The sequence below is a fragment of the Pseudophryne corroboree genome, chromosome 1 (genome assembly GCF_028390025.1).
Source record: "Pseudophryne corroboree isolate aPseCor3 chromosome 1, aPseCor3.hap2, whole genome shotgun sequence".
Taxonomy (NCBI): Eukaryota; Metazoa; Chordata; class Amphibia; order Anura; family Myobatrachidae; genus Pseudophryne; species Pseudophryne corroboree.
The window spans coordinates 589,330,823-589,351,823 of NC_086444.1; the positions used below are offsets into that span (position 1 = coordinate 589,330,823).

Below are 21,001 nucleotides of genomic sequence, written 5' to 3' on the forward strand. Positions count from 1 at the left end.
GTTATTTGGGGTCGGTCCATGGGACCTGGTGGCCAGGGCAACTGCTGGAAAATCCACCGTTTTTTACCCTAAGTCACATCTCTGCAGAAAAAGACACCGTCTTTTCAGCCTCAGTCCTTTCGTCCCTATAAGAGTCATATCTGCCCAGGGATAGAGGAAAGGGAAGAAGACTGCAGCAGGCAGCCCATTCCCAGGAACAGAAGCCCTCCACCGCTTCTACCAAGTTCTCAGCATGACGCTGGGACCGTACAGGACCCCTGGATCCTACAAGTAGTATCCAAGGGGTACAGATTGGAATGTCGAGAGGTTTCCCCCCTCGCAGGTTCCTGTAGTCTGCTGTACCAATGTCTCCCTCCGACAGGGAGGCAGTATTGAAAACAATTCACAAGCTGTATTCCCAGCAGGTGATAATAAATTTACCCCTCCGACAACAAGGAAAGGGGTATTACTCCACACTATATGGTGGTACTGAAGGCTAGGTGAGACCTATTCTAAATCTGAAAAATTTGAACACTTACAAGGGTTCAAATCCAGATGGAGTCACTCAGAGCAGTGATAGCAAAGAACAAGGGGACTATATGGTGTCCCGGGACATCAGGGATGCTTACCTCCATGTCCCAAAATTTGCCTTTTCTCACCAAGGGTACCTCAGGTTCGTGGTACAGAACTGTCACTATCAGTTTCAAGACGATGCCGTTGGATTGTCCAAGGCACCCCGGGTCCTTACCAAGGTAATGACCGAAAAGGAGGATTCGACTTCAAAGAAAATGGACGACCTCCTGATAAGAACAAGGTCCAGAGAACAGTTGGAGGTCGGAGTAGCACTATCTCAAGTCGTTCTACGACAGCACGGGTGGATTCTAAATATTCCAAAACCGCAGTTGTTCCGACGACACGTCTGCTGGTCCTAGGGATGATTCTGGACACAGTCCAGAAAAAGGTGTTTCTCCCAGAGGAGAAAGCCAGGGAGTTATCCGAGCTAATCGGGATCCTCCTAAAACCAGGAAAAGTGTCAGTGCATCATTGCACAAGAGTCCTGGTAAAAATGGTGGCTTATTACGAAGCGCTTCCATTCGGCAGATTTCACGCAAGAACTCTTCAGTGGGATCTGCTGGACAAATGGTCCGGATCGCATCTTCAGATGCATCAGCGGATAACCCTATATCCAAGGACAAGGGTGTCTCTCCTGTGGTGATTACAGAGTGCTCATCTTCTAGAGGGCCGCAGATTCGGCATTCAGGATTGGATGCTCGTGACCACGGAGGCCAGCCTGAGAGGCTGGGGAGCAGTCACACAAGGAGTGTGATCAAGTCTGGAGAATTCTCTCCACATAAATATACTGGAGCTAAGAGCAAATTTATAATGCTCTAAGCTTAGCAAGACCTCTGCTTCAAGGTCAGCCGGTATTGATCCAGTGGGATAACATCACGGCAGTCGCCCACGTAAACAGAAAGGGCGGCACAAGAAGCAGGAGGGCAGTGGCAAAACTGCAAGGATTTTTCGCTAGGCGGAAAATCATGTGATAGCACTGTCAGCAGTGTTCATTCCGGGAGTGGACGACTGGGAAGCAGACTTCCTCAGCAGGCACGACCTCCACCCGGGAGAGTGGGAACTTCATCGGGAAGTTTTCCGCATGATTGTGAACCGTTGGGAAAGACCAAAGGTGGACATGATGGCGTCCCGCCCGAACAAAAAAATGGGACAGGTATTGCGCCAGGTCACGAGACCTTCAGGCGATAGCTGTGGACGTCCTGGTAACACCGTGGGTGTAACAGTCGGTGTATGTGTTCCCTTCTCTGCTTCTCATAACCAAGGTATTGAGAATTATAAGACATAGAGGAGTAAGAACTATACTCGTGGCTCCGGATTGGCCAAGAGGGACTTGGTAACCGGAACTTCAAGAGATGCTCACAGAGGACTAATGGCCTCGGGAGCTAAGAAGGGATTTGCTTTCAGCAAGTACCATGTCTGTTCCAAGAGGAACCGTGGCATCGGCCTTTAAGAAAGGACCTGCTCCAGCAGGGACCTTGTCTGTTCCAAGACTTACCGCGACTGCGTTTGAGGGCATGGCGGTTTGAACGCCGGATCCTAAGGGAAAAGGCATTCCGGAAGAGGTCATACCTACCCTGGTCAAAGCCAGGAAGGAGGTGACCGCACAACGTTATCACCACATGTGGTAAAAATATGTTGCGTGGGTGAGGCCAGGAAGGCCCCACGAAAAAATTTCAACTAGGTCGATTTCTGCACTTCCTGCAAACAGGAGTGTCTATGAGCCTCAAATTGGGGTCCATTAAGGTTCAAGTTTCGGCCCTATAGATTTTCTTCCAGAAAGAATTGGCTTCAGTTCCTGAAGTCCAGACGTTTGTCAAGGGAGTATTGCATATACAGCCCTTGTGTGCTTCCAGTGGCACCGTGGGATCTCAACGTAGTGTTGGGATTCCTCAAATCATATTGGTTTGAACCACTCAAATCTGTGGATTTGAAATATCTCACATGGAAAGTGACCATGCTGTTGGCCCTGGCCTCGGCCAGGCGATTGTCAAAATTGGCGGCTTTGTCTTACAAAAGCCCATATTTGATTTTCCATTCGGACAGGGCAGAACTGCGGACTCGTCCCCAGTTTCTTCCTAAGGTGGTGTCAGCGTTTCACCTGAAACAACCTATTGTGGTGCCTGCGGCTACTAGGGACTTGGAGGACTCCAAGTTGCTAGACGTTGTCAGGGCCCTGAAAATATATATATATATATAATTCCAGGACGGCTGGAGTCAGAAAGTCTGACTTGCTGTTTATATTGTAGGCACCCAAAAAGCTGGGTGCTCCTGCTTCTAAGCAGACTATTGCTCGTTGGATTTGTAGTACAATTCAGCTTGCACATTCTGTGGCAGGCCTGCCACAGCCAAAATCTGTAAATGCCCATTCCACAAGGAAGGTGGGCTCATCTTGGGTGGCTGCCCGAGGGGTCTCGGCTTTACAACTTTGCCGAGCAGCTACTTGGTCAGGGGCAAACACGTTTGCTAAATTCTACAAATTTGATACCCTGGCTGAGGAGGACCTGGAGTTCTCTCATTCGGTGCTGCAGAGTCATCCGCACTCTCCCGCCCGTTTGGGAGCTTTGGTATAATCCCCATGGTCCTGACGGAGTCCCCAGCATCCACTAGGACGTTAGAGAAAATAAGATTTTACTTACCGATAAATCTATTTCTCATAGTCCGTAGTGGATGCTGGGCGCCCATCCCAAGTGCGGATTGTCTGCATTACTTGTACATAGTTATTGTTACAAAAAAATCGGGTTATTATTGTTGTGAGCCATCTTTTTTAGAGGCTACTTCATTGTTATCATACTGTTAACTGGGTTCAAATCACAAGTTGTACGGTGTGATTGGTGTGGCTGGTATGAGTCTTACCCGGGATTCAAGATCCTTCCTTATTGTGTACGCTCGTCCGGGCACAGTACCTAACTGAGGCTTGGAGGAGGGTCATAGGGGGAGGAGCCAGTACACACCATGTGATCCTAAAAGCTTGCTTTTGTGCCCTGTCTCCTGCGGAGCCGCTATTCCCCATGGTCCTGACGGAGTCCCCAGCATCCACTACGGACTATGAGAAATAGATTTATCGGTAAGTAAAATCTTATTATATGTACTAATTGCTTATTGATTGTCTGTATCATTATGTGTTTATATAGATTTGTTTTGCAGAACTGAGGGAACACTGGCAGAACCAGGAATCTGTGAAGACCAGTGTTTTAGCGATCTGGTTATAGAGGCACTTTCACGTTTTATCTAGATCAGTTGTAACATACTTTGAAAAAAAAAAAACAAAAAAAAAAACTTATCATTTATTTGTGCCATACAGTCGTCATGAAATTGTGTTCTCTTATGTTTTTTTCATTTAGATATTCAGAAGCAAGAAAGTCAGAAGCTGCCTCAGACAAGCATCCAGCTGTATGACACGCCGTATGAGCCAGAGTGTAATGGAATAGAGTCCGATTCAGAAAGCCTGGTTGGCCTGCGAATGCGAGAGAGCAAGTTGCCTCAAGATGATGACCGGCCTGCTGATGAGTATGACCAGCCATGGGAATGGAATAAGGCATTACCAGCTTTGGCAGGTATCTCTAATGTGTACAAGTGATTGTTTTGTTCTTTGCATTGTTGCAGGCTGGGTGAATGTTTTATCTTTTGTTAGCTAGCGCCTGAATGCCCACTGTCTATTGTAGAGGGGATGAAGAGCTCTCACCTTGCTGGTGTCACTCACCCATTAAACTGCCCTTACTAACATGAATCTGTTTTCTTACCCAGCTTGTTAAACCTGAGTAATCCTTATTTTGATGTTCAGGAAGGTTTAAGACTGTTTTCACTTCCCAAGTTACATAAAATGTTAAAAGTGTTTTGGCTTTCTGATGGGTTCCGACAGTTTCTCCAGGTGTCACAGACTCCTCTGGCTGTTAATGTCACACCATGAACAATTTCGGATCACACAAGAATGATATTGTATGTTTAATTAGTCTAACAGACCACCCGGAATCCAGTCAACAGGGTCCCCTGTACTTCAGCTAGCTCAGCATCTGTTTCTGTAATCATGTCTAGCTCTGCAGAAAGAAGCGACACTTGCAGCCGTGTCATCTGCATTACTAGGTGATTTCTGAAACAGATGCCTCCCCCTCTGACAGCAAGGGCATAATCAATTTATTATTGTCGGGTTCATTTGCTTTCAAAAAGCGAAGTCTGGCTTCTATGTGAAACAGCAGGGTTGTCTTTTATAGTCTAATTCTTCACCTTTTTCTAAATCAACTCTTTGTATCTGAACACGTTTACCTGACGAAAATTGAACTTTTGTTAAACTTGCACATCGTGCACTTGCATACTATTAAATGAGGTAAACACATTAAAAACTATAGGGTTATAGGACTGGCTAGAGGCCAACTAAAGGACTGTGCATTATAGGTTTAGGCCATGCCAATGATGAGATTATCCATTTACAAGCCATTTTTCAAAATACTCTGAGCAGGATATATTTTATATTGATTAAAATCTTTTAATGCTAATTTAGTAATACAGGTTGAGTATCCCATATCCAAATATTCCGAAATACGGAATATTCCGAAATACGGACTTTTTTGAGTGAGAGTGAGATAATTAAACCTTTGTTTTTTGATGGCTCAATGTACACAAACTTTGTTTAATACACAAAGTTATTAAAAATATTGTATTAAATGACCTCCAGGCTGTGTGTATAAGGTGTATATGAAACATAAATGAATTGTGTGAATGTACACACACTTTGTTTAATGCACAAAGTTATAAAAAATATTGGCTAAAATTACCTTCAGGCTGTGTGTATAAGGTGTATATGAAACATAAATGTATTCTGTGCTTAGACTTAGGTCCCATCACCATGATATCTCATTATGGTATGCAATTATTCCAAAATACGGAAAAATCCCATATCCAAAATACCTCTGGTCCCAAGCATTTTGGATAAGGGATACTCAACCTGTAGTTGGTTGTAATTTATTATAGGCAGGGGTATAGCTGGGCCTATGGGGGCCCCATATCAAAAATTTCCACCGGTCCATGCCATAAGCTACTCAGAGCAGGGCAGGCGCTCTCCTCCTGAGGCATGTGCGTTTTTCTGCTTTCTTAGCAGTGTGTTGCTGTAGACACACATGCTATCTCGGCCACCTCCGTCTCTCCTTACGGATGCTGGGAGGACTCCCTCAGCATCAGTGAGGAGAGACTGAGCCAGCTGGAAATAAAAGCTGTGCCTGCAGCAGCACACTAAGGAAGGAGAAAAAGCCTGAAGGACTCGGGATATGAGTGCCTGCTCACTGGCAGCGTAACTGTGTGCAGGGGGGAGGGCCTGGTCCAGAAGGCTGCCTATATCCCGTAGCAGTCACACGCCATGCATAAAGTATAACTATGCCTTTGGTTGATCTGATTCTGATTTTGAAGTAAAGCAGAAAAAAAACTAAGTAACTTTGTAACTGGAACAAACCATGTTGCAGTGCAAGGGGTACAAATGCATGTATTTTGTTTCTGTGCAGGGTAAATACTGGCTGCTTTTGCATGTAGCCCACAAATGTTAGACAGCTTTATTTTTACTCTGCAATTTAGATTTCAGTTTGAGCACACGCCAACCAAATCTAAGGGTGTGTACACACGGTGAGATAAATCTGTGAGATTTTGACTATATAGTTAAAATCTTAGGAAAAGTTAGTGCATATCTCATGGTGCTAAACAGCTTGCGATACAGATTCGATCCCGATGCGCGCTCCCGTGGGGTCCGTATCGTAAGGCTAGATCAGGGGTGGGCAATTATTTCAGCTGGGGGGCCGCTTAACACTTCCAGTGAATGTTCGAGGGCCACACACAAGGGCGGGGCCTAATATGAATGACAAATATTTGTAGGAGTAAGTCCTGGGCTGCGCAGAGATTGCACAAAGTAGATTTTTGCAGCTCTGCGTACACATACGATTGCACACTTGCACTGGCGAATTTACACTCCTCCTGGGGGAGGCGACTACCTGAACGCAGGACAGCAAAATTTGCAGCACAGTGATCAGGTCTGAATCGGCCCCTTAGTCAGCAGTTGCTGCAAGATGCAAATGCAGCCAACTCAAAATAAGACCCGTTATAGATCCCAATTCTGACCCGCTCGCTGCTGTGTATTTTCGCACAGCGGGTGATTGGGTCTGAACTGCGCATGCATTGCAGTGCGCAGGCACGTCGGTCTGCCGCGCTGGGGAGCATCGGGCAGTGATGGGATGGTGCGATCAAAGCGATCGCACAGGCGATCGCAAGGTGATTGACAGGAAGAGGCCGTTTGTGGGTGGCAACTGACCGTTTTAGAGGAGTGCACGGAAAAACGCAGGAGGGACCAGGCGTTTGGAGGGAGGGTTTCTGACGTCAGCTCCGGCCCCGATCATCGCACTGGAAGAGTAAGTCCTGGGCTGTGCAGAGACTGCACAAACTTCTGTTTGTGCAGCTCTCTGCACATGCGATCGCACACCTGCACAGTGATTTCCCCCTCCCCCTGTAGGCGGCAACTACCTGATCGTAGCAGTGCAAAAATCACACCCTAGCGATCAGGTCTGAATTAGGCCCATAGTTATACATATATATATATATATATATATATATATATATATATATATATATATATATAAAAACACCTTATACATTACACCGCATACGTAGTTTTTTACAGGCAAAATACAAATGTCTAAAAAACACATCCACTAATAAAAATAAATAAAACAAAAACTGCTGAAAACAAACAAACAGCATCCTGTGTAATGCTGTTATCAATCGTATTCACAGCTGGTTACTAGCTCCCCCCCCCCTCTCCTCCTCTTCCCTGAACCCACATAGCAGTCTCAAACCTCCCCTCTCCCTTAAACCCATATAGCAGTCTCTACCCCCCTTCCCCCACCCCTGAACCCATATAGCAGTCACTACCCCCCTTCCCCCACCCCTGAACCCATATAGCAGTCACTACCCCCCTTCACCCCCTCCCCTGAACCCATATAGCAGTCTCTACCCCCCTTCCCCTGAACCTATACAGCAGTCTCTACCCCCCTTCCCTGAACCTATACAGCAGTCTATACCCCCCTCCTCTCCTTCTCCCCCCCCCCCCCCTCCCGGACCCATATAGCAGCTTTACCTTTGATGTATTTCTTTCACAGTGGCAGTGCTGCCCAGATTATCCACTGCCTTCTGCCAGATCCGCGATCCGCTGCCCTCTGCACGCTCCTGCCGTGGCTCCGCCCCCTATGCCGCCCAGCGCCTGATGTCACGGAGGAAATCCTGGTCAGCAGACCCTATGGCGTGACCGGGTATTTCCTCAGCGGCGCCGCATCTCGGAGCTTCGTAGCGCAATGACAAGCTGCTCAGCCGGGCCGCTTGTCATTGCACAGTGCTATGGGACAGCGGGACAGGCAGAATCGGTTGCCCACCCCTAGGCTAGATAGACTGTGCAGGCAAGTGAATCTTGACTATCTAGTGTACAATCTGGTACAAAGGATAGTCAAAATCGTACATAGACAAAATCTCAAGCACAGATAGTCAAAATCTGTACTACAGATGTAGCCACCTTTATCTTGAGTGGCTGAGGTGTTTGTCCCGATCGAGCATATGCAGCGTAGGGAGGCGCGCCTAGTCACAGAGAGGCGTACCTAATCGCACGGAGGCAGACAGAGCGTTTGGCGTTACCTTTACGTGTAATACCTGCGATCAGCCACCAGATGTCGCTTTTTACAATTACCACTGCGCATGCGTGTGGTCTCCCGTAAAATACAATACTGAAATATATAATAAGGACTACTTTACTAAGGCATCTCATTACGCTGCATACAGTAAATACTCATTACGCTGCATTATTTAATACAGTACTGTATATACGACACAGACGCAAATAGTACAGCATACAGTATATGATCCATCTACAATACTTTATGAATACTGTACTGTATGTGAGCGTCCAAGTACCGCAGACAAAACATAAAACCAGTAGTGTACACTGTCGCAAATGGATGTGTGTTAGAAGTTCACTATTGCCTCTCAAGATTAGGAATTTTGTACAGTATGTTATCGTCCTAATCCCGTAGCCATTACAGCATAATCAAAACCAATGGATTTATACATTTGTCTGTGGCGAAGTGGGGAAGTGTTTCGCTTCCTATACTCAGAGTCCCGGGTTCGATTCCTTAAGTACGAATGCATGTTAGTTTTTTTCAGACACTTTATTATTTTTTTTATTCACATAAACCAGGGCAAAGCTGCATGAGCGGTTCTAATGTTAAGGTTCTATGCTCCGTACAGTACACATACAATTCTGTAGCTGGGCAGACTGAATAGAAATGGCTACCACCTATGACTCCTTGCCCCACAGAGGCCCTAGGCTACGGAGCAAGTAATAGTCCAGATTGTACAGACTATGGGGCAATGCTGAAGGAGCGTCACAATCCCCTAGCTAAAATACACAGTATGCACATTATGGTACACCGGACTCGATCGCATAGCACACTGGCAAAATGGCCGCCGCCCCTGAACCCTTGTGCAGGTTATGGGGCAATGCTGAAGGAGCGTCACAATCCCCTAGCCAAAATACACGGGCGATGGGGATAAGCTACTGTAGGATTGCATACAGTATTACGGTACACCGGACTCAATCGCATAGCACACTGTCAAAATGACCACTACCCCTGAACCCCCACCTCGTGACAGGCAGCAGTCGGGTATGGAATGAGAAATGGCATAAGTTGTGCAGGCTACGGGGCGATGCTGAAGGAGCGTCACAATCCCCTAGCCAAAATACACAGAGATAAGCGAGGTCTATGCACATTACAGTACTGTACGTTACACCGGGCTCGATCGCATAGCAAACTGACAAAACACAAGTTTTACATAAAGCAGGCCAAAGCTGCAGGAGAGTTTCTACTGTAAAGGTTCTATGCACCGTACGGTACTGTACACATACAATTCTATAGCAGGGCAGACTCAATTGAAATGGCTACCGCCTGTGACTCTTAGCTCCTAGGAGGCACTCAGCTATGGAGCAAACAACAGCACAGATTTTGCAGGCTACGGGGCAATGCTGAAGGAGCGTCACAATCCCCTAGCTACAATACACAGGGGCGATAGAGATAATCGAGTGGCTGGAGGGGGGTCCCCTTGATTTAAGGGGTCCCCACTCCTCCAGGGTACCCCGGCCAGGTGTGACTAGTTGGGTATTTAATTCCATGGCCGCAGGGACCGGTATAAAAGTGTCCCCCGGCTGTGCATTATCTGTCCAGCTAGTGGAGCCCAGTGCTGGTTCAAAAAATACGGGGAACCCCTACGCTTTTTTGTCCCCCTTATTTTTTGCACCAGGACCAGGCGCAGAGCCCGGTGCTGGTTCTAAAAAGATGGGGGATCCCGTGTCCATTTTTTCCGTATTCCTGCCGGAATTCGACCGCAATTGCATATACTGTACCCCTTAATGTCACTGCTTACAGTATACAGTATTTAGACATGAGCTTGTGTACAGTATCTGTCATGAGGTGCTTTTTTCACTGACACTATAACTTTTTTCTATTGTAATATACTGTACAGAGGCGGCAAACTAGCCAAACGGGAATAATCAGCTTCTGCTGAATAAAATGAGATGCTACAGTACATGCCTATATTCTGTGAGTGACTGCGGCTCTATGAAATTAAATCAGAAAATGTAAATATGAAATGCATTACTATTGTGTGGCATTACTGTACTGTATGTGTATAAGGTGTACTACAATATTTTCTGGTGTAACATAAGGAAAGGGCACTACTGCATGGTCTAATGCAGTGGTTCTCAAACTCGGTCCTCAGGACCCCACACAGTGCATGTTTTGCAGGTAAACCAGCAGGTGCACAGGTGTATTAATTACTAACTGACACATTTTAGAAGGTCCATACAGTAGGTGGAGCTAATTTTTTCACTTGTGATTCTGTGAGACCTGCAAAACCTGCACTGTGTGGGGTCCTGAGGACTGAGTTTGAGAACCTGTGGTCTAATCTAGGTCGACACCAAAAAACAAATTGACCTTTTGACCCGGGTTAATGTTTGGTCCTTGTTTAACCATTTGTTTACCACAAATACAGTGCTGTATAGACCGGATACCTGCTGCTACAGCAGCCCCTGCTATAATGTACTGTACCTGTAACTACAGTAACTTAAAGTACAGTAATCTACAGTAATGTACTGTACTTACAATCCCTTATGGCCTGCAGGCGTCTTGGGGTCCTCCTGACGAGGTCACTCCATCTCCTCTGGAGTGACCTCACTGTTCTCCTCCGGTTATACCTCCGGAGGATGTCCCTGCCTGCCCTCCGGTACGCCCTCATTTTCTCCTCGTTGCTGGCGAGAGTTCTGTCCCGCCAGCAAATGAGGAGACGCAGCTCACCCAGAGAGTAAGGACGGTCCCTTCCAGCAGCCATGACACCGTCCTTATGCTCAATGAGCGTCTCAGACGTTGTGCGTCTCAGACGTCGTGCGTTCCAGGCATTCAACGTAGTTAATGTACTTTGTGCTTCCCTTAGTTTTGAATATGCCCTTTCTTTGACCACGGTATTTTCCACTGTCTTGCCCTACGCCCTTCCCCCCTGGGAGCCTGCACAGGTCCTATGCAATACACAAATACCGAAGATGTACAGTACAGTACGTCAGAATACACTCATTTCATTGCCGCTGTGCAGTTGCATTTAGCGTAAAGAATCGCTCCTGCAGATGTACTCTGATTTATATGTAACTTGTGTGCACCTTTCCATTGACTGTCTTACAATGTAAATAAAATAATAGTGTATTTTTACAATAAAAAAAAAAAAAGAAAGCACATCAGGTCTCGAACCCTGGACCCCCAGCGTGGGAGGTGGGAGCCTTCACCCCTAGCCCACGACGCCTCATGAGAGATTCCCAATTTCATGTGTGAAAGTACTGCACACAGCGCCCGGCCCCCACCCCATTGGTGTTGGTTTATGCCTTAGAGGACTCGGACGCTCGCATTTGTAAAGCACGGTACAGTATTTTCCACCGCCTCCTGCTAGCCTGTTGCCCTTCCCCCCTGGGAGCCTGCACAGATCATGCAAGAGACAGGGAGGGAATTCAGGTCATGTGCAATACACAAACGCCGAATATCTACTGTATACTGTAGTACTGTTTTGCTCACTTAGTAGCGTCAGAATACACTCATTCCTACTCATTGCCGCTGTGCAGTTGCATTTAGCGTAAAGAATCGCTCCTGCAGATGTACTTTGATTTATGTGAAACCTGTGTTCATCCTTCCATTGGATGTATTAGAGAGAAAAAAGACTTTTTTTAAATGAATGTCACGGGAACACATAAAAAAAAAGGTTGGCACTTCCTTCCCATTGGTGTTGGGTTACAGTATGCCGTAGTGGACTCGGGCGCTCATGTAATTGCATTTCAAAGGCACAGTATTTTCCATGGTCTCCCCTTACCCCCATCGCCCTTCCCCCCTGGGAGCCTGCACAGGGAGGGAATTCAGGTCATGTGCAATACACAAACGCTGAAGATCTACAGTACTGTTTTGCTCAGTTAGTAGCGTCAGAATACACTCATTTCATTCACGCTGTTTAGGTGCATTTAGCGTAAAGAATCGCTCCTGCAGATGTACTCTGATTTATATGTAACTTGTGTGCACCTTTCCATTGACTGTCTTACAATGTAAATAAAATAATAGTGTTTCTCTATCGTCCTAGTGGATGCTGGGGTTCCTGAAAGGACCGTGGGGAATAGCGGCTCCGCAGGAGACAGGGCACAAAAAGTAAAGCTTTAGGATCAGGTGGTGTGCACTGGCTCCTCCCCCTATGACCCTCCTCCAAGCCTCAGTTAGATTTTTGTGCCCGGCCGAGAAGGGTGCAATCTAGGTGGCTCTCCTAAAGAGCTGCTTAGAAAAGTTTAGCTTAGGTTTTTTATTTTACAGTGAGTCCTGCTGGCAACAGGATCACTGCAACGAGGGACTTAGGGGAGAAGAAGTGAACTCACCTGCGTGCAGGATGGATTGGCTTCTTTGGCTACTGGACATTAGCTCCAGAGGGACGATCACAGGTACAGCCTGGATGGTCACCGGAGCCTCGCCGCCGGCCCCCTTGCAGATGCTGAAACAAGAAGAAGGTCCAGAATCGGCGGCATGAAGACTCCTCAGTCTTCTTAAGGTAGCGCACAGCACTGCAGCTGTGCGCCATTTCCTCTCAGCACACTTCACACGGCAGTCACTGAGGGTGCAGGGCGCTGGAAGGGGGGCGCCCTGGGAGGCAATGAAAACCTATTTTTGGCTAAAAATACCTCACATATAGCCTCCGGGGGCTATATGGAGATATTTAACCCCTGCCAGAATCCGTTAAGAGCGGGAGACGAGGCCGCCGAAAAAGGGGCGGGGCCTATCTCAGCACACAGCGCCATTTTCCCTCACAGAAAGGCTGGAGGGAAGGCTCCCAGGCTCTCCCCTGCACTGCACTACAGAAACAGGGTTAAAACAGAGAGGGGGGGCACTAATTTGGCGTTAGAAATATATAAAAAAGATGTTATGAGGGAAAACACTTATATAAGGTTGTCCCTATATAATTATAGCGTTTTTGGTGTGTGCTGGCAAACTCTCCCTCTGTCTCTCCAAAGGGCTAGTAGGTCCTGTCCTCTATCAGAGCATTCCCTGTGTGTGTGCTGTGTGTCGGTACGTGTGTGTCGACATGTATGAGGACGATGTTGGTGAGGAGGCGGAGCAATTGCCTGTAATGGTGATGTCACTCTCTAGGGAGTCGACACCGGAATGGATGGCTTATTTAGGGAATTACGTGATAATGTCAACACGCGGCAAGGTCGGTTGACGACATGAGACGGCCTAAAAACAATTAGTACCGGTCCAGACGTCTCAAAAACACCGTCAGGGGTTTTTAAAACGCCCGTTTACTTTAGTCGGTCGACACAGACACAGACAGGGACACTGAATCCAGTGTCGACGGTGAATAAACAAACGTATTCCTTATTAGGGCCACACGTTAAGGGCAATGAAGGAGGTGTTACATATTTCTGATACTACAAGTACCACAAAAGAGGGTATTATGTGGGATGTGAAAAAACTACCGTAGTTTTTCCTGAATCAGATAAATTAAATGAAGTGTGTGATGATGCGTGGGTTCCCCCCGATAGAAAATATGGGCGGTATACCCTTTCCCGCCAGAAGTTAGGGCGCGTTGGGAAACACCCCTTAGGGTGGATAAGGCGCTCACACGCTTATCAGAACAAGTGGCGGTACCGTCTATAGATAGGGCCGTCCTCAAGGAGCCAGCTGACAGGAGGCTGGAAAATATCATAAAAAGTATATACACACATACTGGTGTTATACTGCGACCAGCGATCGCCTCAGCCTGGATGTGCAGAGCTGGGGTGGCTTGGTCGGATTCCCTGACTAAAAATATTGATACCCTTGACAGGGACAGTATTTTATTGACTATAGAGCATTTAAAGGATGCATTTCTATATATGCGAGATGCACAGAGGGATATTTGCACTCTGGCATCAAGAGTAAGTGCGATGTCCATATCTGCCAGAAGATGTTTATGGACACGACAGTGGTCAGGTGATGCAGATTCCAAACGGCACAAAGGTGTATTGCCGTATAAAGGAAGAGGAGTTATTTGGGGTCGGTCCATCGGACCTGGTGGCCACGGCAACTGCTGGAAAATCCACCGTTTTTTACCCTAAGTCACATCTCTGCAGAAAAAGACACCGTCTTTTCAGCTTCAGTCCTTTCGTCCCTATAAGAGTCATATCTGCCCAGGGATAGAGGAAAGGGAAGAAGACTGCAGCAGGCAGCCCATTCCCAGGAACAGAAGCGTTCCACCGCTTCTGACAAGCTCTCAGCATGACGCTGAGACCGTACAGGACCCCTGGATCCTACAAGTAGTATCCCAGGGGTACAGATTGGAATGTCGAGACGTTTCCCCTGCGCAGGCTCATGAAGTCTGCTTTACCAAGGTCTCCCTCCGACAAGGAGGCAGTATGGGAAACAATTCACGAGCTGTATTCCCAGCAGGTGATAATTAAATTACCCCTCCTACAACAAGAAAAGGGGTATTATTCCACACTATATTGTGGTACTGAAGCCAGAAGGCTAGGTGAGACCTATTCTAAATCTAAAAAAATTTGAACACTTACAAAGGTTCAAATCAAGATGGAGTCACTCAGAGCAGTGATAACGAACCGGGAAGAAGGGGACTATATGGTGTCCCGAGACATCAGGGATGCTTACTTCCATGTCCCAAATTTGCCCTTATCACTAAGGGTACCTCAGGTTCGTGGTACAGAACTGTCACTATCAGTTTCAGACGCTGCCGTTTGGATTGTCCACGGCACCCCGGGTCTTTACCAAGGTAATGGCCGAAATGATGGTTCTTCTTCGAAGAAAAGGCGTCTTAATTATCCCTTACTTGGACGATCTCCTGATAAGGGCAAAGTCCAGGGAACAGTTGGAGGTCGGAGTAGCACTATCTCGGATACTGTTACAACAGCAGGGGTGGATTCTAAATATTCCAAAATCGCAGCTGATCCCGACAACAAGTCTCCTGTGCTTAGGGATGATTCTGGACACAGTCCAGAAAAAGGTGTTTCTCCCGGAAGAGAAAGCCAGGGAGTTATCCGAGCTAGTCAGGAACCTCCTAAAATCAGTGCATCATTGCACAAGGGCCATGGTAAAAAAATGGTGACTTCCTTCGAAGCAATTCCAGTCGGCAGATTTCATGCAAGAACTTTTCAGTGGGATCTGCTGGACAAATGGTCCGGATCGCATCTTCAGATGCATCAGCGGATAACCCTATATCCAAGGACAAGGGTGTCTCTCCTGTGGTGGTTACAGAGTGCTCATCTTCTAGAGGGCCGCAGATTCGGCATTCAGTTTTGGATGTTGGTGACCACGGAGGCCAGCCCGAGAGGCTGGGGAGCAGTCACACAAGGAAAAAATTTCCAGGGAGTGTGATCAAGTCTGGAGACTTTTCTCCACATAAATATAGCTAAGGGTAAATTTATAATGCTCTAAGCTTAGCAAGATCTCTGCTTCAAGGTCAGCCGGTATTGATCCAGTGGGATAAAACATCACGGCAGTCGCGCCACGTAAATAGACAGGGCGGCACAAGAAGCAGGAGGGCAGTGGCAAAAACTGCAAGGACTTTTCGCTGGGCGGAAAATCATGTGATAGCACTGTCAGCAGTGTTTCATCCCGGGAATGGAAACTGGGAAGCAGACTTCCTCTGTAGGCACGACCTCCACCCGGCAGAGTGGGAACTTCATGGGGAAGTTTTCCACATGATTGTAAACCGTTGGGAATTACCAAAGGTGGACATGATGGCGTCCCGTCTGAACAAAAAACGGGACAGGTATTGCGCCAGGTTAAGAGACCCTCAGGCAATAGCTGTGGACGTTCTGGTAACACCGTGGGTGTACCAGTCGGTGTATGTGTTCCATCCTCTGCTTTTCATACCTAAGGTACTGAGAATTATAAGACGTAGAGGAGTAAGAACTATACTCATGGCTCCGGATTGGCCAAGAAGGACTTGGTACCCGGAACTTCAAGAGATGCTCACAGAGGACTTATGGCCTCTGCCGCTAAGAAGGGACTTGTTTCAGCAAGTACCATGTCTGTTCCAAGACTTACCGCAGCTGCGTTTGACGGCATGGCGGTGGAACGCCGGATCCTAAGGGAAAAGGCATTCAGGAAGAGGTCATTCCTACCCTGGTCAAAGCCAGAAAGGAGGTGACCGCACAACATTATCACCACATGTGGCGAAAATATGTTGCATGGTGTGAGGCCAGGAAGGCCCCACGAAGAAATTTCAACTCGGTCGATTCCTGCATTTCCTGCAAACAGGAGTGTCTATGGGCCTCAAATTGGGGTCCATTAAGGTTCAAATTTCGGCCCTGTCGATTTTTCTTCCAGAAAGAATTGGCTTCAGTTCCTGAAGTCCAGAAGTTTGTCAAGGGAGTATTGCATATACAACCCCCTTTTGTGCCTCCAGTGGCACTGTGGGATCTCAACGTAGTTCTGGGATTCCTCAAAACACATTGGTTTAAAACCAGTCAAATCTGTGGATTTGAAGCATCTCACATGAAAAGTGAACATGCTCTTGGACCTGGCCTGGACCAGGCGAGTGTCAAATTGGTGGTTTTTTTCTCAAAAAAGCCCATATCTGTTTGTCCATTCGGACAGGGCAGAGCTGCGGACTCGTCCCCAGTTCTCTCCCTAAGGTGGTGTCAGTGTTTCACCTGAACCAGCTTATTGTGGTGTCTTGCGCCTACTAGGGACTTGGAGGACTCCAAGTTGCTAGATGTGGTCAGGGCCCTGAAAATTTAGGTTCCAGGACGGCTGGAGTCAGGAAAACTGACTTGCTGTTATCCTGTATGCACCCAACAAACTGGGTGCTCTTGCTTCTAAGCAGACTTTTGCTAGTTGGATGTGTAATACAATTCAGCTTGCACATTCTGTGGCAGGCCTGCCACAGCCAAAATAGGTAAATGCCCATTCCACAAGGAAGGTGGGCTCATCTTGGGCGGCTGCCCGAGGGGTCTCGGCTTTACAACTTTGCCGAGCGGCTATTTAGTCAGGGGCAAACACGTTTGTAAAATCCTACAAATTTGATAACCTGGCTAAGGAGGACCTGGAGTTCTCTCATTCGGTGCTGCAGAGTCATCCGCACTCTCCCGCCCGTTTGGGAGCTTTGGTATAATCCCCACGGTCCTTTCAGGAACCCCAGCATCCACTAGGACGATAGAGAAAATAAGAATTTACTTACCGATAATTCTATTTCTCGGAGTCCGTAGTGGATGCTTGGCGCCCATCCCAAGTGCGGATTATCTGCAATACTTGTACATAGTTACAAAAATCGGGTTATTATTGTTGTGAGCCATCTTTCAGAGGCTCCGCTGTTATCATACTGTTAACTGGGTTCAGATCACAGGTTGTACAGTGTGATTGGTGTGGCTGGTATGAGTCTTACCCGGGATTCATAAATCCTTCCTTATTGTGTACGCTCGTCCGGGCACAGTATCCTAACTGAGGCTTGGAGGAGGGTCATAGGGGGAGGAGCCAGTGCACACCACCTGATCCTAAAGCTTTACTTTTTGTGCCCTGTCTCCTGCGGAGCCGCTATTCCCCACGGTCCTTTCAGGAACCCCAGCATCCACTACGGACTCCGAGAAATAGAATTATCGGTAAGTAAATTCTTATTATTTTTACAATTAAAAAAAAAAAAAAAAGAAAGCACATCAGGTCTCTAACCCTGGACCCCCAGCGTGGGAGGTGGGAGCATTCACCCCTAGCCCACGACGCCTCATGAGAGATTCCCAATTTCATGTGTGAAAGTACTGCACACAGCGCCCGGCCCCCACCCCATTGGTGTTGGTTTATGCCTTAGAGGACTCGGACGCTCGCATTTGTAAAGCACGGTATTTTCCACCGCCTCCTGCTAGCCCTCCATTCCCATTATGCATTAGCGAACTCAGACGCTCATGTACAGTATTTTAAAAGCACGGTGTTTATACAATGTCCTGTACATTCTTCCTTTTACACAATTACTGTAGTTGCGTCTCCATACACATACAGTACATACAGTACTGTAGGTCACCATCTTTTTCCACCGCCTCCCGTTACGCCTACAGTATTGCCAGAGCTGTAGATCAATCCGCCGCTATACTGTACGATCGAAAGTACTGGATTAGTGGAGCATTAGCCACACAGTGGTGGAGATGTGTAATGCATGATGAGTATCTAGATCGCCTCAACGCGCCTACCTGTGATTAAACTCAGCTATCGCCTTAGCGTGACTAAACGCCCGTCTCGGTGGAGAAACAGTCAAGATAAAGGTGGCTATATCTGTATCTGTGCTATCTGGGCTCTGGGGGAGTTCAAGGGAAATCACATAGTCAAAATCAGACATAGCAAGGATCTCAGTGTGTGTACACACCCTTACGCTCTCTGCACTTATTGCATATGCCCCTCCTGCAGGGGTATGGGACACATGGTCGACAGTGTCTAGGTCGACACCTATTGGTCGACAGTGATTAGGTCGACACTAGAAATAGGTCAACATGGCCATTCGATCGATATGAAAAAAGGTCGACATGAGTTTTCTTTTCTTTTTTTTTGTGACGTTTTCTCCGTAAAGTGACCGGGAACCCCAATTAGTGCACCGTGTCCCCTCGGGTGGCTCGCTGCGCTCGGCACAGGTTACCGTTCCCAATCGTAGTTCACGTGGATCGTAAAGTATGAAAAAGTTCAAACAAAGAAAAAACTCATGTCGACCTTGTTCATGTCGACCTAATGGTCGGGTCGACCTATTTATAGTGTCAACCTAGTCACTGTCGACCAATGGGTGTCAATCTAATGGATGTCGACCCAGAGTCCGGATACCCTCCTGCAGTGCAGCATGGTTTTGTCCATGTGCAGTTACTTGGTTTTTTGCTTTATTTCAAAATCAGAATCAAGCCCAATGTGCACAATATCCTAGCTAGCAATTGGAAGCAATAGCATCATTCACAAGCAGTGAGGTACTGTACAAGCCCTCTGATGCATTTCATTTAAATTACATATTCACTAAATATGTGTAGATGCACAGCAACCCCCATAGCAACCTACTTTGTTTAATGACGGTAAATGCTTTCTATGCTATTGATCACTGAGCCTTTTATGCAGGTCGCACACATGCAATATGGAGCTATTAGTTGGCCTGCTATCGCAGCATGTGTTGGCTCAGCAACGTACCCTATGTTAATTTAATGTGCAGAAACTGCAGTTGGAAGATGACCATCTTACAACCACTAAAGAGGCCCCTGTGATGCCTGGCGTTATCACATGTACTGTAGCTGCTATTCCTTTTCAGATCTTATCTGGCACAAGGGAAGATGTACGCAGAAAAAAGAGAAATACAGGTGCACATTCTTAGCACTGAAGAAGAATACTGAAAATCAAAGTTATTATAAAAACAACTCTACAATTTAACATGGAGTACAAAAGAGGTTCTTTGCACATGTTTTACCAAAAATGCATGCCTACCTACCACATCACTCTGACCTCATCCGATGGGTCCCTAATACTGACATATTATATAAACGTTTCCAGGTCTTACCTGTCATAGGATCAGAGTGCCCTTTCTAATATGTAGGCTGCAAATGGAATACTATTTAAAATCACCTAAGAAAAGGTGGGTGGAGTGCTAGTCCAGATAGAAGGGGCTCCACATAGTAAAGGGGGGGCTGGACGGCACACCCTAATTTCATACAAAGGAGGCGTTACCATGCTGTGCAGTCCAGCGCTGCCCCCAAGACCCCCCCACCCATTACAAAGGGAGATGTATCATGCCTTGAAGAGAGAGAAAGTGGAGTAGTTGTCCAAAGTAACTAATCAGCATCTAGCTGTCATTTTAAATACTGTGCTAGATGCAGTAAATCAAAGTTAGAAGTTGGCTTGCTTTACACAACTTCTCCACTTTATCTCTCTCCCAGGCTTGATACATCTCTCCCTCAGTCCCTGATATAAGCGTAAAATTATTTATCAGTTCTTTATATAGTGCACACACATTCCGCAACACTTTACAGAGAATATGTGACTGTTCACATCAGTCCCTGCCCCAGTGGAGCTTACAATCTATGTTCACTTCCACATGTACAGAAACTAGTGTTACATTTATTTCTCTAACGTCCTAGTGGATGCTGGGGACTCCGAAAGGACCATGGGGAATGGCGGCTCCGCAGGAGACTGGGCACAAAGTAAAAGCTTTAGGACTAGCTGGTGTGCACTGGCTCCTCCCCCTATGACCCTCCTCCAAGCCTCAGTTAGATTTTGTGCCCGAACGAGAAGGGTGCAATCTAGGTGGCTCTCCTGAGCAGCTTAGAGTAAAAGTTTAAATAGGTTTTTTATTTTCAGTGAGACCTGCAGGCAACAGGCTCACTGCATCGAGGGATTTAGGGGAGAGAAACGAACTCACCTGCGTGCAGAGTGGATTGGGTTTCTTAGGCTACTGGACATTAGCTCCAGAGGGACGATCACAGGCCCAGCCATGGATGGGTCCCGGAGCCGCGCCGCCGGCCCCCTTACAGATGCTGAAGCAAGAAGAGGTCCATAAATCGGCGGCAGAAGGCTTTCCTGTCTTCATAAGGTAGCGCACAGCACTGCAGCTGTGCGCCATTGCTCTCAGCACACTTCACACTCCGGTCACTGAGGGTGCAGGACGCTGGGGGGGGGCGTCCTGGGAAGCAATGAATTTACCTTAGTTGGCGAAAAATACATCACATATAGCTCCTGGGCTATATGGATGTATTTAACCCCTGCCAGTTTTCCAGTAAAAAGCGGGAGAAGAGCCCGCCGTGAAGGGGGCGGGGCCTATCTCCTCAGCACACAGCGCCATTTTTCCCACACAGCTCCGCTGGTAGGAAGGCTCCCAGAATCTCCCCTGCATCCTGCAACTACAGAAACAGGGTAAA

The 21,001-nt window shown here is 47.1% G+C and overlaps 1 protein-coding gene across 1 annotated transcript in view; it reads left to right on the forward strand.

Moving 5' to 3' along the window:
- SHB (SH2 domain containing adaptor protein B) overlaps positions 1-21,001 on the forward strand; it is a 347,131-nt gene that overhangs the window by 156,410 nt on the left and 169,720 nt on the right. The window contains exon 3 of the mRNA XM_063914230.1: positions 3,894-4,106. Within this exon, the coding sequence (XP_063770300.1) occupies positions 3,894-4,106 (213 nt within the window). The remainder of the gene's footprint in view (positions 1-3,893; positions 4,107-21,001) is intronic.